The sequence below is a fragment of the Phlebotomus papatasi genome, chromosome 3 (assembly GCF_024763615.1).
Source record: "Phlebotomus papatasi isolate M1 chromosome 3, Ppap_2.1, whole genome shotgun sequence".
In the NCBI taxonomy this organism is placed as follows: Eukaryota; Metazoa; Arthropoda; class Insecta; order Diptera; family Psychodidae; genus Phlebotomus; species Phlebotomus papatasi.
In genome coordinates this window covers 49,803,912-49,830,928 of record NC_077224.1, presented here as the reverse complement: position 1 = coordinate 49,830,928, position 27,017 = coordinate 49,803,912, and the positions used below count along the sequence as shown (strand labels likewise).

General features: G+C 33.5%; 1 protein-coding gene across 8 annotated transcripts; it reads right to left on the bottom strand.

The window, feature by feature from the left end:
• LOC129808084 (sodium-coupled monocarboxylate transporter 1) lies at nt 1–26,321 on the bottom strand. 8 transcript variants are annotated; one of them, XM_055857774.1, is made up of 10 exons: nt 26,172–26,321; nt 8,703–8,859; nt 8,492–8,638; nt 8,191–8,416; nt 5,890–5,941; nt 5,739–5,806; nt 5,422–5,576; nt 1,521–1,661; nt 507–1,461; nt 1–444 (listed from the first exon to the last, which is right to left on the bottom strand). In XM_055857774.1, the coding sequence occupies exons 2-10, from the start codon at nt 8,816–8,818 to the stop codon at nt 406–408; spliced, it is 1,899 nt and encodes a 632-aa protein (XP_055713749.1). In that variant the 5' UTR covers nt 8,819–8,859; nt 26,172–26,321; the 3' UTR covers nt 1–405. The 8 variants fall into 8 exon arrangements, with proteins under 8 accessions (XP_055713749.1, XP_055713753.1, XP_055713752.1 ...); XM_055857778.1 differs by having other exon boundaries at nt 26,251–26,321; XM_055857777.1 differs by lacking the exon at nt 26,172–26,321 and adding an exon at nt 14,309–14,609.
• Between the last annotated feature and the right edge of the window lie 696 nt (nt 26,322–27,017).

Here is a 27,017-nt window from a genome sequence, read left to right as displayed (position 1 = left end):
TTATCGCTAAGAAAAGACATTTCTATTTTATTTAAAAATTGATTACATAAAAATTTCTACTACAATGCTACAATTTATTTTACAAAGTTGACAAATTGTGTGTAAAAATAACCTTGTAAATTGTTCTCAATACAATTTTACGTATCACAGTTGAGAAAAATTATTGTGATCTTCTCAATTATCCTGATAATTCTTTATAAAACATCCACACAAACAACACAAAAGCTACCCTTTAGAAAGGAAGCACAGACTTCCTCAAGAAATCTTCATTCATCTGAGTTTCTCTAAACTTTGTAAGTTTAAAGATGTGCAAAAAGGGTAGAAAATCCCTAAGACTATCGATGGATGCTGTCGTCGGTTGAGGATGACTTTGATCATTTGGCACGAGATATAGTTGGTGTTCAATCACCGAGTCTGACCCCAGTTGGACTGGCTTGTGGTGGGCTGGAAGGGGAGGGAGTTTTTGGGGATGGTTTTTCTGCTCTACTCTCAACTGACGGACTTACCTTGGAGGATACTGGAGGACTGGAGGCCAGGTAACTAACTCTGTCATGGAATTCCAGGCGTTCATCCTCCTGAGACGCATCCTCATTGAGCTGATTGCGCTCCATCGATGTAGTGCCATAGTGTATGAAACATTCAGATGGCAGGAATCGATGAATCACCGGTGAGATTAATTCAGGATCAATTTGCTTGAGATCACGTGGACCTGTCAGCAGAGAAACAATACTTCCAACTATGAGAACACTGATGATCCCAATGGGATTGATCCAGTGGAATGAGAAGCGATACAGTGGAAAAACATCAGATTCATCCGGATAATCAGGTGCTGTGCTATTGAAAGCTGGACAATTCTCCGTGGAAATATCAAGTTTATGTGGAACTACATATCCATTAGCCACAGCTGCTTGGGATCCCAGAGACACCCAGCCGGACATTAGAGCACCAGCCAGGACTCCAGCAATTGCCCCCTTGGTATTACTCCAAGGTACCAGCATTCCCAGTGTAAAGACACCAAATGTCGTGGCAGCGGCAATGGCAGTTAGGGAGGTAGCCACAGAGAGAATTCCTCCAAGACGCTCTACCACAAAAATCAACGCCATAGCAACGCATCCCAGAAGAATAATGCTGCTCTTCACAAAAATAGCTGCCCACCTTTCGTTGGGCTGAACCTTGAAGCATCCCTTGAGGATATCTTCAAGAAGCACAGCCGAAGTTGAATTGAGGACCACAGACAAGGAACTGAGAGCCGCTCCAAAGACTCCAGCAATAAACAGACCAGGAACACCTTTGAGATCCCCCACAGTTTCCATGACGTAGTTCGGAAAGAGTTGATCATCTGCCTGGATTAGGCCTGCAGCGCTAGGATCGCATTTGTAGTAATAGGCATAGATCAGAACTCCAGCATAGCAGCAAGCACTAACAAAGAGACTGATGCCCACCGTATACATAGCAATGGATCTAAAAGCACATTTGAACCAGTTAAAAAAGAATAAATTCGAATTGTGAAGTAAGCTTACATCCTGGCAGTCTTGAGATTAGGCAGGGACATGTACCGTTGAACCATTGTCTGGTTAACGGAATTGAAGGATGTCCAATACATAAAACCGCCTATCAGAACGCCCCAGAAAGTGTGTCTCTCATAAAAAGATGGATTGAAACTGTAATAAGAATAATTGTTTTAAGCTTTCTTGAAAACAACTTATAAAATTTAATTTATTATTTTTTATTCTTGTATTTTTATTCTTAAAAAATAAGAATTAGAAAAAATAATCTATAACCACTTCATTATTGGTTCATATAATCTGTTCAAAACTCTTAGCCTTCGAAGTTCGAAGGTTTTAAAACCTTTCCAACAAACTCGAACTTGCCTAAATCGGTTGTGAAATGTGCTCTATTTATAACTCTTTAACTTTTGATTTTAAAAAGGCCTCTCATTGAAATGATTAGGGATAAAGGAGGTAACAAAGAGGCATTGCCGACAGGGCCTCTACCCCGAGGAAGCCCCCTAAACCTGGTGTTTTACATATTTAATACGTTTTTGTAGCTCATAAGACACTTAATTTTATCCATCCGGCCTCTCTTAATATTGCAGATTTAAAAAAAAAAGTTTAAATTTACTATTCGATTTGAGATAAATTAATTCTAAATAAGGGCCTAACACGAGAAGAGTAGGAAGGAGCCCTTGCCCCTCTTAAAAGTTAAAAAAATGGAAAAATATTAAGGGAAAATCATCCAATTGTGACCGAATTCTTAATTGAAAAATATTACATCTAAAATAATTTAAGAATATTGAGCTTTTAGTCCACTTTAATGACATTTTCACCCAAGGTGTTTTTACTATTTTAGAATATCCTTTATTGGATCTTATGAACTTTCCAAAGAGTCTAAAATCACTTAATTCTGTTTTAAAATCGATAAAAAAACAAAAATTATGTAGTATATTAAAAGATTTCTGTATAATCTAATTTTTAAAATTTTCAGGAAGGGCTTTTAAGAGAATTTTGGGAACGTTTTTGATCAATTTTTATCAATGAAAGCTAGAATGTTGCCTTGGAAGAAGTTTTTGGGGTCACAAAGAGCATTTTCTTCAAAGAAAAGTCTTCTTGGGGATTTTAGTAAGTTTTCAGCTTACGAAATCCGCTGAAATTTTAAATTTAAATTAGGGTGGAATCACTACTTCTCGTGAGTGCCATAATTTTTCCATTATTTTTTAAATAAATTAGCCATAAAATTATTTGTATTACTACTACTGTTACTTATAGAGTCGAAAAACACTAATTTTTTGTTTTGAATTTAAATGTTTGAGCATTTTTTAGAGGAATATTATAAGTAAGTGCATCCAATCAAATATTTCTTACCAAATATAGCAAGTGTCATAATACTTTTATCGAACAAAATTTACGATTTTGAATAAATAATTTGCCTATTGAACATTTAAATATATTCGGCGAATCCATAAAATTTGTATTTAGTTAGCTAATGTTTCATTTTATATTATTTTAATTTGAAAATCAGCCATGGCGGAAAGTTGTAATTTACTAAAATTGTTTTACCACCTGTCGCCATTGTTTTTTAATAGGCGACGCTAACTTCACTTCATAGATTCTCAGTTGCCAAATCTGCTTTTTTTTACTTTCTGCAATAGTCTAATAATTTGATTTTTCAAATAAAAGCAAAGACAAATCATTTAATGTGAGTAATAATAAAGTGTTCATATTGAAAAAGAAATGCTGAATGTATTCTTTGCATAATAGTACCCAAAATATTCGAGTTTGAACCTTTCCAAGTGGGTGGCGAGAAGTGGTTACAGAACTGGCGAAAAGTGGTAAAAAGTGGCGACGAAGTGGTTATTTTTGCATTGTTAATAAAAATCAGTTTTTTAGGTACTCCCGCGTTAAATTATAGGATTATTGTTTTGACGAGTATAGAGCCAATATATCTAAGTAACTTTGTGTCAAATTTGAGTTATCTTATAATACGAGTCAAAAGTTATAATAAAGTTAATTTCACTTTTCCTAAAAGTGGCGATAAATGGTTACTCCACCCTGAATTTTTAATTTTAAACACATAAAAAAGAACAATTCTCTTTATCAAAATTTCCACCCAAATAAAGCATATTTTGGAAATGTTTTAGTCGTTTTGGAGATTTTTTGTAGAAGTATTCTCTCACCTTCGCAAATAATTTGGGATTATAAAAAAACAATATAAGGTTCTATAGTGAATTTTAAATAGGAATCAGTGTTGAAGTCTTTCTAAGGGAGCTTCAAAAAAGAAAACTGAAGCTACTTTTCATCCCAATTCCCTCAAACAAAATGAAAACTCAATACTTCATTTTTAAAAAACTATTTGAAGACTGTATGAGCTACTTGAACCACTTAAAATCATCAAAATCGGATTAAAATAAGATGTATGTCTTATAAAGAGTCTTAAAGGTTTTTTGGTCTGAAAGAGAATATCGTTTTAGGACATTATTTTCAAAAGCTTCAAATCCAATTTGCATGATAACGTTTTTGTACCCTTTGGTCTAAATTCGACAGAAAGAAAACAACAGTTTCCTCGAAAAAGTGTTCTTTTATTAATTCAGTTTTTCTAAAGGTGCTATTAAGGGCTTTATTTATTTAAAAAAAAAAAGCTCAAATAAGCTCAAAGATCTAAATGAGGAGTAATGCGACACATAGCCTATTTTCCTCAATTCCTATGTGCACCTCCAAGTGGGCTAGATGCCTGGTAGACCCCGGTGCACTCTTGAAGGGTAACCAACTCCAGTGGAAAGTTACGAATTTGAGGCTAAAAAAGGAAGGATCTAGCTCTTCAAGAGAGAGTTGGGCGAGGCGCTAATAACACCTCCCTATAAAAGCAAGATCGTTACGAAACTCGCAAGAAGCCTCCTGTAGAACGAACTTTTCGACAGCGATCTACCGTTATGTTTCTGAAGCGAACTTACGGAGAATTGCCAGGACTGGAGAAGGTTAATGCTAGAGGCCCGGTCCCTTAAAGGGACGTTGTAGCCACATAAGTGTATTACGGATTTTATTGGTTATAAATAAGCTAAAATTAATGAAAATTGCTTTAGACTTATTTTTGAACATTTTCGAGAAAAAGCTATTTTCTATGTGTTGAAAACGGTTTATTTTGGTGATTTTCCTTTAATATGGCCATTCCTCTTTCTAAAATCCTAGCTACTACACCCTTGACACTATAAATAGATCCTCTTATCAATCCACAATCTATTTATAGAGACCATTTCGTTTCTGGAATACCTGAGTTCTCTTAACCATTTTCTGGCTGAGCCTTTCACCCTGTATCCTTCACTGATTCCCATGCATTTTTTTTGCATTTGGACAAGAAGTCAATTTAAAGTTTTACGATTTTGCAAGGTTTCTTTTAATGCATGATCCGATGCATTGGAAGCATTAGTTTTAAAACGATTCATAAATCACTCCAAAAGTTTCCCGAAATTATTATTATAAATAAAGATACTGAATGTCGAATCAAAATCCGTTTGAATGAAAATTATCCAAAAATTTGTTCCGCATTCGAAAAACCGGAAAAACCATTTTAAATGAATCCATAATTGAACCAGAAGCATAAAGATTACTCCACAAAACCTAATTATTGTATTATTGAAAATTATTGAACACGCTATTAGCATAATATAGGGGAAAGTGCTCTCCCTTCGAACGTTCATGCCTTCGAATAATTTGAATTTCTTTTGTTTTTCGTAAGAGATTTACACCTAATTATCACGGAATTATCAACAATCGATGATAAGCCAACTAATATTTAATAGAAATGTGTAAGTTTCATAGGAAAACTAAAAGAAAATTTACATTATTCGAAGGTATGAACGTTCGAAGGGAGAGTACTTTCCCCTAAACAAAATATTTACTTTCAATGAAAATTATTCCAAAAACTTACTTGAATAGGTCAATGCGATTGCCTTCTGTGGCCCTTCTGAAGACTTCTGCTGGTCCCCCAAGAGCAATTGTACCAAGAGTAGCCACAACAAAAACTGAGATAAACATCACGACAATCTGCCAAGCATCCGTATGAACAACGGCTTTAATTCCGCCCTAATTCAAAAGAGAAAAACAGCCGGTAAGTTCAAATCTGTTCTCATCATGTGTGTCTCGAATAAGCTTTTCACAGCAAAAAATCCCGCGTGAGAGAAATACTCCAAGCTTTCTCTCTCAATCTAAAAAAAAACATGTTTTGTATGAATAAAATAAACTTACAATTGTGGTGTAGAAAACACAAACGATGCATACAATTCCCGCGATTAGATGCAAATCCACTCCCGTGACTAAAGAAAATAGAAAAAAAATAGAAAAAAAGAACGTTAATTTCTCAATGATAAGACCAAGTAGGTTTTCAATGCAAATTTACCTTGATTAAATGCCAATGCAGGAACGTACACAATAATCGGTAGGAAAAATATCTGGAAAAGTTATCAAGAGGTAACATTTTATAAGATTTCTAAAGAAAATATTTTCTACAATTTTTTGTAACATTTTTTCTTGACAAAAAAAACTATATTCCGCAAATAAATTTAGGCCACGCCGTGTTCCGAATTTATAACAAATTAAATTGTAAATTTTTCAGTTTAAATACTGAAAAGGCAATATAAATCCTTTTATTAATTAAAACACACCTAAAGCAAATTACCAACTTCTATACAACCATAAACAGGACTTGAAAAAGGTCACATATAATTAAAAAAATAGACTTGCGCAGCGAAGTTAAAATTGTAAAAACATTTTCATCTATAAAATGATTTAAACTCGTAAAGCAAAAATTAAATTTCAAAAATAATGGCTCTGGCCGAACATCAAAATCCCGAAAGCCTAAATCCCGAAAACCAAAATTTCGAAAACCCAAAATCCCGAATGGGGACTAAAATCCCAAAGCATAACACTCCTGAAAAGCCAAAATCCTGAAAGCCAAGTCCGGATTTTGGTTTTCAGTATTTTGGCTTTTCTGGATTTAAGTTTTTCTGGACTTTGGCTTTTCGAGATTTTGACCCATTCGGGATTTTGGTCCTTTAGGGATTTTGGCGCAATCGGGATTTTAGCTTTTCGGAATTTTGGTTTTCGGGACTTAAGCATTTCGAGATTTTGGCTTTCGGGATATTGGCTTTTCGGGATTTTGATCCATTCGGGATTTTGGTCCATTTGGGATTTTGGCGCAATCGGGATTTTGGCTTTTCAGAATTTTAGTTTTTCGGGACATTGGCTATTCGGAATTTTGGCTTTCGGGATATTGGCTTTTCGGGATTTTGATCCATTCGGGATTTTGGTCCATTTGGGATTTTGGCGCAATCGGGATTTTGGCTTTTCAGAATTTTAGTTTTTCGGGACTTTGGCTATTCGGAATTTTTGATATCGGGATTTTGGCTTTACGGGATTTTGACCCATTCGGGATTTTGGTCCATTAGGGATTTTGGCGCAATCTCGATTTTGATTTTTCGGGACTTTAACTTTTCAGAATTTTTATCCTTTCTGAATTTTGGTCCATTCGGGATTTTGGCGCAATCGGGATTTTAGCTTTTCGGGGTTTTGGTTTTCGGGACTTTGGCTTTTCGAGATTTTTTCTTTCGTGATTTTGGCTTTCGAGATTTTGATCCATTCGGGATTTTGTTTTTCAGGATTTCGATCCATTCGGGATTTTGACTTTCGAGAATTTGGCATTCGGGATTTTGGCCGGGACTCGCGCTGGTACACCTGATCAATTGAATAAAATTCAATTTCATTTCATTTCATTCAGTTATGAAGGTATGCTAGCTAGTGCCGTAAAAAATAAAATTTACTAAGCAATAAATCCAGTGAAAAACAAAATTTATCTGACTAACTTCAAGATTTAGCTGTAAAAATTGAAATGCTCCTTATTTGCCATTTTTAAAACTTCAATACTGACTGATTTCTAAAAACGAATTTCATTTTTAATGGCGCTGGCACACCTTTTCAATTGAGTGAAATTCAGTCGATTGAAATTTTACCTCTTACTCTTTCAAATTGAAATATGATAAAGCTGTCTCTTTTCTGTCAAATGAAATTTAAAATTGAAATTGAAAATGAAATTGAAATTTCAATTTTTATGTGACAGAAAGAGACAGATATATTTTCTTTCAGTTTGAAAGAGTAAGAGGGTAGAATTTCAATCGAATGAATTTCACTAAATTGAAAAGATGTGCCAGCGCCATAATAATTTAATTAAGACAAATTATGCTAAAAAAATTGAAAAATGGGATGGCAAAGTTGACGATTATTTGCAGAATACTCGAACTTGTGATTTATATGCTATACCTCAAAGGTACTTTCGCGTAATTTACCGTTTACCGGTTTTCAACCAATTTAAACCGAATTATAAATCACTCAAAAGATCACCGAAAGTTACTGAAAAATATAAATCCGCCAAATTTATATTTTAAGAAGTTCTTAAAGAGGCGTGGTCTAATTTCCATTAGCAATATTCATCCACTGCTACTGAAATCGCCCATATCAAAACACTGGGAATAGTGTTCTTTCATGTATCACGTCATTCCTCTACCGTAAAATACAATTTCAAGAAAATGAAAATTTGTTAGCTAAATGAAAGAGGAGTGGCCTAAGTTCCTTAAAGGGCGGAGCTTATTCAGCAAGTTCAATAATGCTTTTCCCTTCTAGACATAAGTATTCAAGGTTTTTTTACCTCGTCTAAAACAAACATGAATGACGCCATTGACCTCACGGCGGAGCTAAATCTGAGTTCCAGATATTCATAGGATGAGCCGACCTTGAGGGACATGAATACCGGCAGGTACACGAAACTCACAGCAATGCCCATCAACAGAATAGGCACCACCATCAACCAGTATTGGATACCGTAATTGTAGATTTCAGAAGGAGTTCCAAGGATTGTGACTCCGGATATGTAGCTAAGAATTTACAAAACACAGAACTTTGATCAATTATTGCACTGAACTGGCTAATCATAAAAAAAACTTTTATACCTTGCAACTAGACTCATAGCCACTGGGAAAGATTTGAGCTTACGTGAACCCAAAAGATATTCACTCATGGACAATGATCCGAAATCTGTTCCAGTCTTCTTGTTGCTACCCTGACTCGGTGGGATTATCTGCACTGGCGTCTTTCGCCTGTGAAAGTAAAATTACGCATTTTGTGTACATTGGAAGCCCAAATCCTCTGACCACAACATACCTGAAGTAGCCGAAATAGGTACCAGAAACTGCTGATAAGATTAACATCGCGGCAAAAACACAATAATCCACTATGTGGAAATGGAAGTATTCCGATTGCGGGGGGTCCTCGTTCATGATGACGTCAGTAGGCGGAATCTCTTGCAGAAATTATCAATCTACAAAATAAAAGGAAGAAGATATCAAATAAGAAGCACAATTAAGCCCTGTAGATCAAGATATAATTAACACACTATTCACGCAATGTCGCTTGGTTTTGGCTAAAGTTTGTAAACAAGTGAACGAAAGCTTAGATAACGTAACGTAATAGCAAGTTCATTTGAAGGCAAAGACTGGCAAAGACGTTCTTATAATAAACTCTAGTAAGACCTGTAGATTATGAAATAAATTCAAGAATTATTCAAGAGAGTCTATGGAACAATGAAGTGCCTCATTAATCATTAAAGGCTAATGAGCACAACTTTGTGCTGCTGCAATACTGACTTAAGGCAGGATCACCAAAATCATAAATTTCACGTGCTTATCACAAACTCTAGTTACCATTAATGATAAAGAGAAATACTTCATTTGCTTTAAAACTGCTCATTCCATAATAATCGCTCTTGTCATGAAATAAAGAGAAATTATTAAATTGTTACTGCTTTTGGTTGACGAGGGGCAACTGGGGCACTACCAAATACGAGGTAGCACCAAACATTGCGATCAATTGCGATTTTTTAATCGGATATTCGACTTCAGAGGACAAGACTTATAGAAGTTTATAACCATAGGGATGCTTGTCCACCGAAGAAATGGTCGAGATAGCCCAAGTAAAAAGAAAACAATTTACTCGTAATAATCTATCGATATTGAGTTTTAAATTTCGACTTCCCAAGAAGATCTTTACACCTTTCCAAGTTTGGTATTACCAGTCTGCTAGTAGTTCAGAGATCAAACGGTAACAGGTATCGATCTCTGATCTTCGACGATCCCTACCATAAGTTACAAATTTATTTAGAGATTTTCTTTTTAATTTTTCGAAATTGAAATTTTGTGAAATGATATCATTTGAATAAGTAAGATTTTTTCTGAGAGAGAAAAGTACGTGAAATGAATACTTCGGGTCTGCAGAAGATAACCTATAACTCTAATAAGACTAAAGGAAGGCTTTTAAGCTTAGCACATACTCTGGCTTCGAACACTTCATATTTTTCCCATATTCCTTTAATGCATGACTAAACACTGACTATTAAAATATATTGTTATTTATAAGTCAGTTTCATTAAAAGAATATGGAACAAAATGAAGTAATTGAAGCCAGAGTGTGTGCGAAGCCTGAAAGCTTACTTACTCTACTTAGCACACTTACTCTATTGTTTTCATATAATAATTTATACGATAATGCAACTTACTTCATACTAAACCTACTACCCATTTTTACTCGTTTTTCCTAGCGCGCTCGGTCAAATGACATACCGCTGTAGGTACGATACCTCATACCTTTTTTCTTGTAAAAGAGGAAAAAAATAAAATTTGAACACTGAAAAATATATTACATTAATATTTTAAGAAATTCATAAAGTTTGATAGCGACATTATACCGTTTAAATACGTGTTAATTTTAAAACGTTTTTAAACCGCTAAATTCGACCTATTTTTGTAGGGTTAGTGTTAAGTGAAGCATGTATCGAACATGAACCTTAGATCGTCACTTTGCCCCGAAATATTTTATTTTATTTAAAATTATTCGTCGCTTTTAACGAAATATCTTTTTAAACATGTGTACTACTAGTTACTAATGCAAAATATTATGCAAAAAAAATTATAAAAAGAAACGAATAACTTTTGATATATCATTTAACGATCTAACCTTCACGGTCGATATACGCTTCACTTATCTTATTATGGAACTGAAAAACTTTAATAAAGCAGGGATTATTGAAGTGAACAATACTTAAACAAATACTAAAATTCATAAATTTGATGGTAATCCTTGATGGTTATGTTCTCAAACTTAAATATTAGAAATTTGGATAAAGTCTTTGTCCCTTCGCTAAGTTTTTGATATTTTCTATCATAGTTTAAACACTGAAAATTGCTTTATAAATCATTTCAACAACCCATCCCTAAAAGGTAAATTTAATTTTACGATAAACCAAAAAAATTAAACTTCAGTTTGTCGATAATTCGTAAATCGTTAGAAAGTCGGACAACGTAAAATCTAGGACAAACTAATTTGGAAGATCAAATTTTGATAATTTAAGGAATTAGTAATTAAAAAATTATAGATAATATGAAAAATTTGTAATGATTTTTGTCAAGTTTTTTCAAAAATTTTGTGGAATTTCTAAATTCATTTGTCCGACATTTCGCACTGTCCGGTTTTTAAAGTACATAGATCGTCAACCAATTTGTGAATTAGTTGAGGAATACGTTCAGATCAATGGTGCATAGAACTCTTTCTTTAGACTTGGTCAATTTCGAAGAAGTGCAAAATTGGGATGATAAATGTTTTCAGTCCTAAGACAGCTTCTCTTATCGATATGAGAACCATATAAGGGAAGAGTACTCCGGATCGGAATGTTAAGAGACATGCTCGATATTCAGTTGAAAATTCAAGTCTCAAAATATTATTAGGTATTTTTGTATATGCTGATCGGTTTATTTGTGATCCATTTAACTATATAGTCCTTTGCATTTGAATTTTAAAATTTTACAATAATTTTTTAAAAAATAGATGTAATTGCAGCTAAATGCTCTGTACCTCGGATCATCACGAATTTAATCAGATGCCTTACGGAAAAATAGTTTTGTAAATTAAATCTGAACTAATGCACTGCATTCTTGTGAGAGGTTAAATGGTAAAAAGTAGCTAATAATTTTTAAAAAAAAAATCATTTAAAATTGGTGCAACAATATGGTAATAAGCTGACGATCCGAGGAACACTGCCGATCGCTGGTACTCTTCCCTTATTGCCATAGAGATGGCAAAAATGTGTGGCTACCGAGGGCCGATGGTTTGAATAAATCTTTTTTTTTTTTGTATTTCCCTAGAAATTTTCCGTTTTTCATTGAATAAAAATAATTCATGAATTGGTCGAGGACCTAGTTTAAAAGATTTAGATTTAAATTTAAAAAAAAAATGGTAAATTATTTAAAAAAAAACTGAGGCAGTGAAATGGAATGGTTATTAAAATTGTAATCTCTATTAGAATAATCCTACTTAATAAAACAAATGGCATTTGATCAGTAAATAAAGAAAAAGAAAGCACATACAAAGTGATTTTGTACCACATTTTCCTATTTTACTGACCAAAATATTTTCGTCCTGATTGGTTTTCGACTGACCATTCGTACCAAAATATTCATCTTCTAATTTGCTAGGGGAAAGTACTCTCCCTTCGAACGTTCATGCCTTCGAATAATGTGAATTTTCTTTTAGTTATCTTAAGAGACTTACACATTTCTATTAAATATTAGTTGGCTTATCATCCATTGTTTATAATTTCGTGATAATTTAGTGTAAATCTCTTACGAAAAACAAAAGACATTCACATTATTCGAAGGCATGAACGTTCGAAGGGAGAGTACTTTCCCCTACATCCCGAAAAACCTGATTTGTCTACAGATTGATAAAGGATTCGAAACAATTCAAAAGATAAAAAGCATAAGAATAATTTTTCGAAGAATTTTTCCCGTAAAAAGTTCTTTATCAAAAACGTTCCTTTGCCAAATTCACTCCAGTTCGCCTTCTTTCTCAAGGTAAGGGATTTTTCCTAAATAAGAACAGCTTTGATAAATGCCCTATAAAGCTCATTTCTGATAAAGATACACAGAATAAACATTTTGTGAAATTATTCGTAATTGTTTGTATAACCCATAAAAAAATCGTTAAAGTTTGTTCTTTTCTCACGAACTTTGTTCGTAACGTGGTCACTTGACGAGTATTTTTTTGTTCTTTTACACAAATTTGTTTGTACATTTTTGTGTGTCTGACAAAACTTTACGAACAAATTTACGATTTTTTTCGTGTGTTTACGAATATTTACGAACGAATATTTGTTAAAGAACAAAATATTTCTGCAAAGTGCACACGTTACGAATAATCTTTGTGAAAAAGTACAAACATTTACAAACTTTTCAGTGGATTTTACGATTTACAGATAATTCGTAAGTCTCCAGTAGGAATTGACAAACATTTACGAACAATTTAACGAGATACTTTTTCTGTGTATGCAGAAATAGTCAAATATTCTAGAATTCTGAAGAAAAATAAAATCAAATGGTTTATCCCGCAAAAAATGTTGACTGGTTAGGGGAGTTACTTTTTTATTAATTTTATTTTACTTATAGGGGAAAGTGTGGCACCTTCGAATGTGGGGCAGTTTTGAAATTGGCATTTTTCACCTATTTTTGAATAAAATTGAGCCTTTTCGTGATATAATTTAGCTGCACAAACAGATTGAGAAGCTAAATTACATTATGATATGGCTCAGTTCCACTTAAACGTGGGAGAAAAAACCCAATTTTAAAGCTGCCCCAAATTGAAAGCTGCCCCACCTCCCCCTATTAAGAATTAAAAGATAAAATTAATAGGTTACTGTTGACCAAATAGTCTTGAAAGGTGTACCACTTTAACGTATAATTTTCAAGAGAAGCCTGTCCAAAAGTGATAATTAGTGATTAAATAAAAAAAATGAAAACAAATTTTCTATTAATACCCCTTATTGTCTTAGACTAAATTGTTTGTTTTTCATACCACAACCCGACTTCTTGTTTCAGTGCATGGCTGTAATAACAAATTTTCCCTGTTTGTGAGCAATTACAATCTCAAGAAGTCTCGCAAGAGGCGAGTTGGTTTTAAAATACGCAGCAGAATATTCATGCAAAAATAGCCAAATGCCTTTAAAGTCAGTGGCATGAAATGCTTAAATTGCCATTCAATTGATTTGTTTCCAAGATGCCACCAATTGGCTTCTTCTATTCTTCCATCATTGAGACCATTTTGCACGCAACTAAACCTCATCATTACACAATAGCTAGAGAATTGGCAGAGATCATCCTCATCTATTTCGCGAGGAAAATTTCCACTAATCTTTGGTGTCCACCAAGGATACTTGTTCCCGATTGAGACAAATTGTGGTTCACTGTGAAAAATTTTCCATGATTTCTGTTAAGAAGATGATTGAAGAGTTGCGCAACGTTGTCATTCAAGTTCTAGTGAGAATGTCATGAATGTTCTAAAATATTGCAGAATCAGAAACTAATGCCGAAGGTCGATTGTATGATTTACTGCACGGCACAATAAAGAACAATAGTGTAGAGAATTTCCGGACTTATTTAATATCACTATCTCGTATATGGGGAAACTCCGATATATCTCTTCTATTTCATTTGGAAATTCTCGTTTATTTTTAAGAGAACGGAATTCATAAAAGTTGTTTTGACTGTCATCTCTCAATCGACAACTTTTCGAAATTTTTTGAAAGAAATAAAAAAAAACGCGTAAAATGCACATTGACTTCATCCTCTCAGGTTTATTTCTGGATTTGTCTGCACCACATTCTCAGTGATTCATGTGACGCATGTGTATTTTTTGTAATCGAACGCATAGATATGATACTTTACCTACTTTCACCACTTCTTGATGTATTATAATATCTTACAAATATCCACTTGAGAAATAAACTAATTCTTATCGCACTTCTATAAACGGACAATTTCAAATTAATTTCTCGAAAAAGAGAGCGAATAATTTCAAGAGTTCCTTCACGATAGAGCGGACGCTGAGTTGATGAAGATATACCCAGATATGATATTGGTTGATAAAGCCAAGACCGACAACACCACGCGTCTGACTTAAGCAACGGCTACAGCTACACTATTTGTTCGAGTGAAATGTGTAGTCGCTCGAGAACAGCTCTAACCGCTATTACTATATCTCCCACCAAAAAGTCGGATTTTTGTCGTGTAAATTGCCCTCGTGTCTGAATCGAACCATATTTTATGAATTTATGATTAGGCTGTTAGAAGTAATAGAAATGATAATAGCACAGATACAGCCATGGTGCAAATTAGCCGGTGCGGTTTTGCCAGCTGATTGGATTAGTTAGTAATAATAAATAAAGTGAAAAATTTGCTAGTGTAATATAGGTTTATCAAGCTAACCTCTAGTGCATATAGGGGCAAGCAGAGATGCTTCAGACATACGTTATCAAAATATTGTATTTTCTATGAATCTTTTAAATAAAAATAGTAAATATTAAAATAAATATTTTCTTTAAGAAAAAATACTTTGAAAAGACTTTTAATATGTCAATATTTTATTTTTCTAAATTTCCTGCACAAATACTTTAACTTCGGCCGTATAAAGGCGCTTAATGAAAGCTAAAAGTCAGACTATGAAAGACAAATTCAGCACACGTACATCAACGGTTTCAATCCGTACACATTAAAAAAATGTATAAAATTTTACTACTAAAATAGTGCAAAATCAGCCATTTAGTTGTTTAATTTAAAAATGTTTAAAAAATGCACAACATTTTGGTAATTTATTGTCACGTGATTGAAAATTACTATACTAAATAAGCTGAAAAATTTTCAATAATGTTATTTATTTCGAAAATGTTGAAAATTTTACACCATTATAGTGGTGATTTTTGTCATTTCACTAGTATTATAAGTTCACGAGTATTATAATGCTAAAATGTGCCGTGATGTCCCTACATTGAGAGAAATCCGGAAAAGTTAAAATAACATTCCGGAAATGTTAATTTTACCCTGCAGTATTGATCCGAAATCGGTGAAAATATTACCCTTAATATGTGTATTAGAGATTATAGGTACCCTTTTTCGTGTTAATATTACCCTTAATATAGTGTAAAATTAACACAAAAAATGTTGATAGGGGAAAGTCGTCTGCCTTCAAACGAAAAATGGAGTTCCAAATTTAAGATTTTTTTCTGAAGAATCCACAAAATGGATTTTATTTTCTACTACACCAAAAAATTCTCTTGTTCATTCGGCGTATATGATTACCTCATTTAGCACTCGCAAGTCCTCAGTTTTTCTTTCTGAGGAAATTAAAAAAGTGATGTCGATTTGTATGAAGGCAGCTGGCATAGTCTGCTTTCAAACGCGATGCAGCTGCCTTTAAATGTTTTTTTTTTCACTGAGAATATTGAATCAATAAAACTAAATGGGCTATAAATGATTCACTGGTAAAAATAAAAGAGTCAAATTGACCCTTTTCAAAAGGATGGATCGTATTTGACCCTTTGAAAGGTTCACTTTTGTATCTCTTGAAATTTAGTATGCACATTTATCACGAATAATCATGTTTTATTGTAAACTTATTACTGATATCATATTTCTCTCATCTGAGCGAACACCAAAGATCACTTTTTCATTGTTTTTTTATTCGTTTATTCCGGAATTAAATAGATGTCAAAACCGTGACCCTTTCGAAGGGTACCTGGTGACCCTTTCAAAGAGTCAAATATGATCCATCCTTTGGAAAAGGGTCAATTTGACCCTTTTATTTTTACCAGTGTTAGATTGAAGCCTAACGCACTCACTAAAATCATCACTGCAGTCAAAAGACATTAAACAATAACTTTTCTTCACATTTTTCTGAAGCACTGTTTTGCACTTGAAAATTTGGAAGAAAAAGCCATTGAAGTTGAAAATTGTCAACTTGAAACATCCCGGCCGGAGCAAGATAGCAGGTTATAAGTATTTGTATGACGTTCGTCAGAGAAAAGTAGGAGTTCGATTTCACATGTTTTGATGTATGGAAAGATAGGATTTAAAGGCACACGACATTAGCATTTAAAGGCTGCTGCAGGGTGATATTTGCAAATTTTTGCCACCCACAAAAATTGTGTCATCTGAACCAAAATGTATTAACAGAAATATTAAGCCTGATTAACCTTCTATGTGTCACAATGGAAGATTTATTTGTAAAATGATTTTTACTATGAAAAATCACATGATTTGTGGAACATCAAAATTACAGTTTAGAGCTCATTTTCATTTTTTTTGATCTAGCATCTAGGAAATAGGAGCTAGGCTCTCCATTTTTTGATGATTTGTGAGGATGATGGATAGCTACCTAATAGTTAATAGAATATAATTTATGCTTTTGAGAACAACGAAAAAATCGCAACATTTGAAGGCTGCTGCATTTAAAGGCAGACGACTTTCCCCTATATTTTTACACCCAAAAAGTATTAAAGTTATGAGGAAAAAAAGTTAATCGCACACTCTTTTTTCTCAGTGTAGAGAGTAAAAAAATATGTAAAATTTCAACACTTTAATAGTGTGTAATCGGACAATTTAATTATTTAATTGCGATCTGTGTAAAAATTCTCTACTATTATAGTTATAAAAATTTTTCAACAATGTTTTGTGATTTAAAACTGTTAAAAAATTCGAAAAATTACCACTATTATGGTATTATTATAATTTTTCACATTATTGTAGTGTGAAAAAATACACAAATTTATGGTATTTTTTATCACATGATCACAAATTAACAGTATAGTTTGATTATATTTTTTACACTATTATAGTGTAAAGCCTTGTGTATTTCATCCAAAGTTATTAAATATTTAAACAAGAGTTGTTGAATTTTTAAACAAAACAAAAAAATGTTGAATTTCCATTTAAGACTTATACTTCAGTCGAGATGCTTTTCATTCTCCAAAAGTTACATAGAACATCAAATATTTATATGTATAGTAAGTACCGTGAAGATCCGAATATCAAATGTAAGCTTCTCGCATTAGGGGGGATCCCGAGTGCAGGAAAAAAACACTACAAATGTCTAAAACGGCCAAAAAATCAACATATTCAGAATTCAACAATTTTTGAGTTTACACTACACACAAAAATGCAACAATTTTTAAATTCAACAACTCCAAATTCAACAATTTTAAATTAAACACTTTTTCCAAATTTAACACTATAATAGTGGTGTGAAAGATTACACACTATGACAGTGTTAATTTTTTTACTGTGTACTATGCTACCTCATGGGGAACCATTTGAAGTTGGCAAATTCCTGTACTGCCCGTATCCATTTTTCCGAAAAAATTTAATATCTCGTTACTTGAACTTCGGCTAATCACCGCTTTTTAACCAGACGTAGAGATCGATCTAAATAATAGCATATCTCTTGGTGTAAAAAAAAAGTCTAAAAAACGACTTAACATAGTACGGAATGGAGCAGTCGACATATGAAATTCAGCTGTTTCTTAAGTGTCCGTCTTTACAAAATTTACTACCGATTGTAAGTCAAATAACCAAGAACTTAAATATCTAATGCTGTTTCTTTTTTTTTAACAAAAAACAAGTGGTAAGATACAGTCGGCGTCAAAAGTTTGTTGCCTCCTCATGTATGTTTTCGGGAAAACGGGTAGAAAAAACAATAGAAAAAATTACATTTTATTTTTTTCTTTTTGAAAATTAATAGCCTGGGATCCGTAGATCTTATTTATGAAATTTAAAACAAATATTTAGTTTGATATAAAAAATAATTGTTTTCCAAAATTTGTTCATTTGGCTTGCGTCAAAAGTTACTTGCTTCATCTGAAAAGTTACTCAAAATTTTTAAATATGTGCAAAACACATCATGTCATCCAGTTATGTTTTGAATTTATGTAATTTGAGAGGCAAATAATGGGTTTTCACCTTCCACACGCCGAGGACCAATTTTTCCAGTATAGGGGAGACTGGGGAAAAATTTGCCAAAACAAGTTAATTCAGCAAACACACACTAATGCATCATTTTCAGAAAGTAAGTTTATGAAAATTGATATCTCCTGAAGGGCAAATATTTTAAAAACAGGGCTCAAAATTTCAATATTTTTTTTTTATTTTCCATATTCCTTGCTCGAATTCCTTAAAATCTTTGACGTTTATTGCGGTTCATGTGGGCAATCTATGATAAAAATTTGAAGCCTCGGTCTCTTTTTTCTTAGAAGATATTGAATTTTAAAATTTTAGAATTGGCAAATTTTGCCCCAGTCTCCCCTATCATCTTGTTTTAGACGATTTCTGAGAATTGATGTCTCACTGTTTGTCCCAATTTGTCCGTCTGTTCGTCTGTCCGACTGTTACCACGTCTAGATCCCAAATGGTTGGAGATTGAGACTTGGGATCTTCGGGAGACCCCCCATAAGTCAACCTTGGGACCATTTACATGTCCCTCATTTCCTTCCTCTTCTCTCCTTCCTTTCCAAAACCATGTTTTTTGTGGGATTGCTGGAAAACGCGTTCTGCGCTTTTTTCATTTTTGGATATGCTTTAGAGATTACCCAGGAGGACATTCTACCATGTACGAAAATCTCGTTGAATCAATATTAATAACGGTTTTTCAAGGTCAAATGTTAAAAATGGCTAGAGAGCGTATTTCTCAACCGAATAGTGCCATGTTTGGGCTGGTTGGAAAAGTCTTGGTATTTCCGATAAAACTGAGCCGGTTTTAATCGGTTTTGAGCCGCAAGTAAACTTGTTCATAACCGATAACTTCTTTTTATCTGCAATTCAATTACATTACCCCTCATGTGTGTTTTTGGCCACGATTTAAGTAATTTATAAATCGGTTCAAATCGGTTGTGAACCGATAATGAACCAGTTACGAACCGATATTTTTGTCCGAAAATCAATTTCATTAGACACACTTACGATTTAAGTCTAGAGACCCTAGAGACGACTTAGTTAGTGGAAAGTGATGGAAAAGTAGTCTAACCATTATATCTAATGTAATTACGCTAAACCGTCTCTCGGCTAATCCTCAGGTCTGTTAAAGCCCATATAAAGATTTCTAAGCAAATAATTTTTGGAATTTTTGACTATCTTCTCTTTAAGCTTTACAAAAATTCATTTTAAAGGTTTTTTTTTTCAGTTTTTCTATTTTCTCTAAAGCATTAAAAAAATTGGAGAAAGAACTTGTGAGATATTTTATTATCATTAACACGTTTTAGACTTTGCACGAGTGACACTTCCATCAGATCTATCTAACAAAAACTAGTTCCCGGAATCTACATCAAATAAAAAAGTTAATTGTGCTACGAGATGTCAGCATAATTAGTTTTTATCAGTATCTACAATTTATTTCTTCATATGATTCACATAAAGGAAATAAATAAGGAATTGTATTTAAACTTAAGAGCTGTAAATAAAATAAAACAGACTAACAAAATTAAAGTTATATAATAATAAAAACAACTCATTTTCAGGTGTTGAAGTTAATGATCAAGTTAAATAATTCAATTTATTGTCACATTTTATTTCTCTACAGTATAAACTTTTATAAGCAATTCGTCTTGAAGTTTAACGTGAAGTTAACTCTCAAAAATATAAAAGTCATAAAATATACATTACGAGTTATCTATTTTTTTTTTAACATTTTTTGTGAAGCTGTGATATAATCAATAACCTCTTGATATTAGGTGAGATTCTTAACAATCTCACCTACTATAATCCTAACAAAATTTCATGTCGTCCGATCGACCTCAAACTTGGCCAAAATGTGTTTCGCGACTTCCTGATCACGAATATATATGTGGCTATTTTACGTTCCCGGCCGGCCGGCCGGCCGCTCTTTGGAGCTTAATAGCTCCTAAACTAAAAAAGATATCGACTTGCGGTTTTCGGCAAAGGTTATATATCGGGTGAAAATTGCAACTTGGTGCATTGACCCCCCACCCCCCACCCCTCCTTCCGCCATTTTGAAGACCACCCTTTTTTTGTTTTCTCAATAGCTCCGCCCCTATGGCATCGAGCGGGCTCAAATTTTAGTATGTTATAGCTGGGCCTTAGAGCTTTCCATCAATACCAAACTTAAGGTCCCTCGACCCCCCTGACCCTAGCTATAAGGGTCAAAAAAAAAATTCTTAAAATGGCCATAACTCCGGTTCTAATTGTCAGAATTTAAAAAGTGAGGGCTTTTTGGAAAGCTCTCGTGAAATGCCACTTCCCCTTCTAACATCGCAAGTTCATAAAACCACCGCTAGGGGCGCTTTTTTTAAAAAGAAAATTTTTAAATCTTAAAAGTTAAATAACTCAAAAATTCCATTGTGCATCGGGCTGAAAATTTGGTATGTTGTAGCCGTTGATTATACCTATCAAACAAAAAAAACCTTAAGTCGATCCATAACCCCTGACCCGAGCTATAAGGGGTCAAAGTTCGAACATTGACCGGCCTCTATCTCCGGTTCTAACTAACATAGCGACCTAAATTTTACCTTTTTGGTTTCGTCTCAATGAGCACTTTCAGATGGAAGTTCAAAAAGTCACCACAGGTGGCGCTGTGATAACGTCAAAATTCATCGAAGTTCAAAGTCACTTTTCTCAAAAACGGCATTGTGCAAGTTAATGAAATTTTAGTATGTTGTAGTCCAGTCTAGGACGTTTCCAAAATGGTGCGTATGTGCGCTGTGGTTTCAATAGAACCGGAGATATGAGGGGTCAAAGTTCACGAAATTCAAAAAATCATATCTCCGGTTCTATGTGACCGATTTTGATGAATGAGGGCTTAAACGAAAGATCTCACCAAATGCTACAACTTTCTAGAATATTTGAACTTCGTGGGACCAACACCAGGGGCGCCACAGTCGAAAAACCAATTTCAATATCACATAACCTCAATTATCTCGACTGTCGCTAAATCGATTTTGATGATTACTTCAACATAATTGTAGAGCACATTTGTCTCTACATTTCGTCCATACATCATTTTCCGCTCAGACTACGCTATCACTCCGATTTTGCCGTTTAAGTGTGAAAAAATTGATTTTTCCCATAATAACGCTTTGGAATCACTCAGATGCCAATTTGACTGCCTCTACTCCACCAAGACACTTAAAATAGGGGTTTAAATGGAAAGTCCCGCAAAATACAACAATTCTTTGATATAGTTGAAGTTCAACAAATGACTACTTGGGGCACTCTGATGGATGAAAAAACGAGTTAAGAAACAAAAAACCTCGCTTATCTTGGCTTCTGAGTAATCGATGAGTTCAAGTTCTACGGCAAAATTATAGAGAACATTCTGGTCTACATTTCACTCATATAACACTTTTCTGTCAGTTCATCCAAATCCTTGATATTTTGGTTTAAATACAAAATTTGTATAATTTCACGAATTTGATTCAAGATAACTGAATGGCGTCTCCCAACTTCAGCTCCAAATCGAATTTGCATGCACTCCGAGTTAGCTCACGTTAAGAATCTCACCTAGGGGAGACTGGGGCACATGTAACCATTTTCGATAGATGCGAATTTGAGGTGATTTTCCAAGGACACCGTGATTTTTTGGAAAATATTTCTTAGCTCATGTTTTACCCTTGGGTATAGGCAATTCGTCGAGGGTAATGCGGATGCTGGAAAACAATTGAGTTTTCCATAAAAATAAAATTTGTGTCCCTGTGCATTTTTCTCTTTTCACAAAATACCTGGGGTAGAAGTAACCACTTTCTGGGGAGGATGTAAACACCTTTTTTCCCACTCTTGAAATTAACTTTGCACCACTCGATTATTTTAATTACTTAAGAGATATATAAAGACTGTATATTTTTCAAAAAATCATGACACTTTTTACAAAGAATAATTAAAATAGCAAAAAAACTAAAAGCATGCATATCAAAGACATTTTTCAATGGATTTTCCCCATATATTGACATCATGTGACTTTTTATTTAACACAGCGCCACCAATTTTTTTCGTAATCTATGAATTATAGATATTTCGCATGAAGGTCAATCCCGCTCTCTTACCTACTCATTTTGTGAAATTGAAATTGCCTGGTTACATCTACCCCAAATACTGTTTTCTGACCAATTATTAATTCTTTTGAAATAATGAGAATCTCAATTTCTCTAGTAAATGCATAAATATAATCCTAAAAGATGTAGGAAAGAACTGGTATTGCTACATTTCGATTATTTTACACAGTTTTTAATTTCCAGGTGGAAATCCAAATGACCAAAATAATTGAAATATCAACATTTTCGGGAAAAATGATTTTTATTTTTAAAGTATTAGGATTTTATTGACCAATTCTTCTGTGGACATACATCCCCATGGTATCTATGAATGCTTATGGGTTTTATCCTCTGGAGTCTTAAAATTAATGAAAAAAATCAGTGTTTACAACTACCCCAGATTACTACTGCCCCAGTTCCCCCTACATAAGCCGGTTAGGATTATCTGTCCCTTTTTTTTATTTTCTTTTAAATCACTTACACAATTTTCCGAAGCTACATATCTTGTTTAAATGTTTTTTGAATTTTCAGAGTATTGACAAAAAAGTTTGAAACAGGTTTTATTTAATTACTGTTTTATATTTTATTTCTGAAAATTTAAAAATAATTGCAAGACAATTGTTTTAAACGCATCATTTCCAAATGGAGTCACTTAAATTCTATTTGGCAATGTTAACCTTTCTGAAAAATTAAACTTTTGAAAAATTTGAAATCTCGGGTCAGACGAACGTACTTAATACAATATACAATAGAATATTGAATAATATTGAATAGAAATAAGAAAAATAAGAAAAATATTAGTTTTCATAAAATTAATGCATCAAAATCAGTATTATTAATTTAAGTACGTTGCAATACCTAATAACTTTTCTTTTTTGGTCTCTTTTTCTTTCCGAAAGTTGTTTAAAATTTCGGTAGATGGTTTTAATGAAAAAAGATATTTCGAATACTTTTTTTTAAATGTGTTACATTGCTCCTAAGGAATGCTTATGTTATTATCGTAGTTTAAAAAACTAGTAAAAACGTTTATTTTTTTATTTTCTAAATTTTTTGAAAACTTTTGCATAAATTTAATTTTATATTACAAAATTATAATTTAAGGGTAAAATTTGAAATTTTAGACAATGCGAAATACCGGATAAACCGATTAGAAATTAAATGTTCAGCCTTTTATTAAATTTATAGTATGATATCTTACTAAATACTTAATTTCAGAGTATTTTGAAGATTATTTACTTGATTTTTCATCAAGTTTTAAGAAAGTTATCCGAACTCTAAACTGATTTGTCCCGTATTCGAAATGCAATATTTTTGAACTAAGTCTAGCTTTTTATCACTAAATAACTTAAACTCGTAATCGATTTGCAGGATGAAGGCAGAACTCTCGTCGCGAATCAGGTCAAGCATTATCTGCAGTAATGAAGAAGCCTGGCGAACCCTGGTGAGGAAGGCCGAGCTTAGTCTTTCGGTTAAATTATCGGTTTTCAAAGCTGTGTTCATTTCTATTCTCACCTATGGTCATGAGATTTGAGTAATGATCGAAATAGTAAGATCGTGAGTACAAGCTGCCGAGATGACGTACCTCCGGGCGGTTAAGGGAATCACTCGCCGAGATCGAGTGAGGAACGTAGCCGTTCATGAAGAGCTAAAAGAGTCGAGAAGATGCTTCTTCGTGTTGAGAGATCACAACTTCGATTAATGCATGAATGAAGATAGATTCCTCAGAAAAGTTGTGCAACGTATGCAACCCATTGTGAGGAGGCGTCGACCTCCAGGCAGACCTAGGACAAGGTGGCTGAATCAAATTCAATATCTTGCCTAGGGGCGACATAGGATCGAACCTGAACATTATCCTGAAGTGGCGGAGAATCAACAGATATAAGCTATTAACCTTGATGTCATGAGCCCACGACCCGAATAGGGATACGCGGTTGTAAATAATAATGATAATGATTATAACGTCTAAAATTTAAATGCAAAATCGTACAATTTGCATGTAATCATAGCACAATAAAGGCTGTTCCAAAACTAAAAGATCGCCAAAAATCATTAAAAAGCTTTTGATCTAATTTGCTTAAAAGAGATTAACCGAAAAACGTCAAAAACAGCGTTTAGAATCAAGTATGGTCTTCAAACTAGAAGTTTTGCACGGTTAACAGAGGTCACAGAGGTTAAAAATTTCTGAACCATATGCAATTGCAATTGTTTTTCAAAATCTGATAGATCATTTGCCTCTTATAATCCTAATTAAATAACTTCCCAATGATTTCGTCTATTAGAACATTAAAGTAGTTAAGTCGAAAAAACAAACTCTAGGGGAATGTAGGCATGGTTCGCACAGAGTGAACCTTCAAACGATGCGAATTTTCTATTTGTTTGCAAAGACCTGACCTACAATTTCTCATTTCGTTTCATGAGCTCAATAATGATCTATCTTATGGCTAAGAAATGACGAACTAGCTCTTTGCAAACAAAGAGAAAATTTGCGTTGTTTGAAGGTTCACCCTGTACGAACCATGCCAACATTCCCCTAGGTCTGCAAGAATCAAAGTTCCCATAAGTTTAAACATGAAAGCCAAAATTCTAAGCATCAACACAATAGTTTCAAAAATTCAAAGTATTTTATTAATCTATTTTCATTAACTAATTTTTCCTTGGTATTTATTTTAATTCCTGATTCCTAATATCAACTATTATTATTAAATTCTTTACAGTTTTCCTTGACGTAGGTAAAAATGGCAAGATTGCACTAATTATTATTCGCATATCGGAGTGCTGTAGTATCTATTTTAATTAGTAACTCCCCTGGAATTTATTAATCATCCAGTTCAATCTCCAACATCTACCGTATTTGTATGTAATCTAATCAAATTTCTGATACTATCGAATGTTAACGGTTCACTTTCGCTAATTATATGGAGGAAAAGGCCTTCCAAATCTATCTTTATCACAATACACCCTCTTTTGCTGAGGAACTTCTGCATGATCGTTGGTGCTTTGTATCATTGATAAGAGATATGAAAGAGGGTAAGGCAATTGATAGGAAAGAGGAACAGGTGATGGTATGATATTGTGTGATTGTTTTATTTTTTTTTATCTTCATCATTGAACTGCTCTTGTACTTTAAGATATGATGACGAAAGTACCTTCAACCTTTAGTCAAAAACAATGTTTGGATTCTCTGATAAATCCTCAAGGCGATGATCTACGAATTTCGCGCTTTTTATCAAGAAAAGCGCACTCTTGAATTGAAATTGAGCTCTTCACTTTACTCAATTTTGCCTTCAGAATTGAATGCTGGACTTTGTAATGCTCGTACAATTATTGACAATTTAAATGTATTCAATCCGACATTATATAAAAGTGACTACGTAAAACTTGTGGAACCCTGCTATTGCGCGTGAAAGTATTGAAGTTATACTTTACTTAATATATTTTCTGATTATTTATAACGATTAAAACAAACAAAAAATCATGATTTGGCACATTTTTCTTCGATGAATTGGGTCAATGTACAAATTCTCCCTCTTCACAACTCAAAACTTATCACAGTATCACGCCACAAATGGTATTTTATCGCTTTTTAAAGCAAGTGTTCAATACAAAAAAATATATTACAGACGTTGTACTTCAACTCTGCCCATTGATAAAATCAAAGAAATGATAACCCATTTGAGAAAATTCCACTTGCATTCACTCCCTAAAATATTCCTTTTACCCACATTTGATATTAATCTCCACCAAAGATCTGTATGATACAAAACTCTAAAATCGAAGAAATAACTTGTGTAAAAAACTCACTTAATCACTTCTCATTATCAGCGAAACAGCACGCGAGTTCTCTGTAAATGTTCACAAACTGTACTAAAATGGTTTTATGTCAAAATCATATGGAAAGGCATTGTAGTGCTTTTCTCTCTCTTTCGCATTCAAAGTGGGGGACTCTCGGTTACTTTCTTCCATATCGAAGTCTTATCAATTGATATGCCGTGCAAGTGAGAGCGAGAGAACCTGTTACAAACTTTCTACGAGCTTTCGGCGAGATTTAACGAACTTTCCGAATGCAATTCATTGAGAAGTTGAATGAAAAGAAAGTGATAGTTTTTCTAGATTTTAGATAAAGATGAAATACTCATTCACGCTCTCGAATAAATCGGGATTTAAAATTTTTAATGGACGGAATGAAATATTAAGAAAAATCTTACCTCTATTTTGCGGAAGTTCTTATAGGCCAAAATAGCCAATTATGAATCTTTTTCAAATAGAATTTTTTAATTGAAATATAAATACAGATAAGATATACAAACGTACTAGAGGAAAGCGCGCTACCTTCGGACTTCGGACGACTGAAGCTTCGGACAATCCAATTTTTTCTCTATGTTCCTTATGAAATATAATATTATAATACAACAAATTCATTTATAACCAATTGAAAAAAATGATTTGTGCTAAGCATAAATTATCCGAAGGTAGCGTCCTTTCCCCTACAATTCTTCCTTTATAAACGCAGTAGGGGAAAGCGCCCTATCTTCGGACGATTCAAGCTTCGAACAATTCATTCTTTTCAA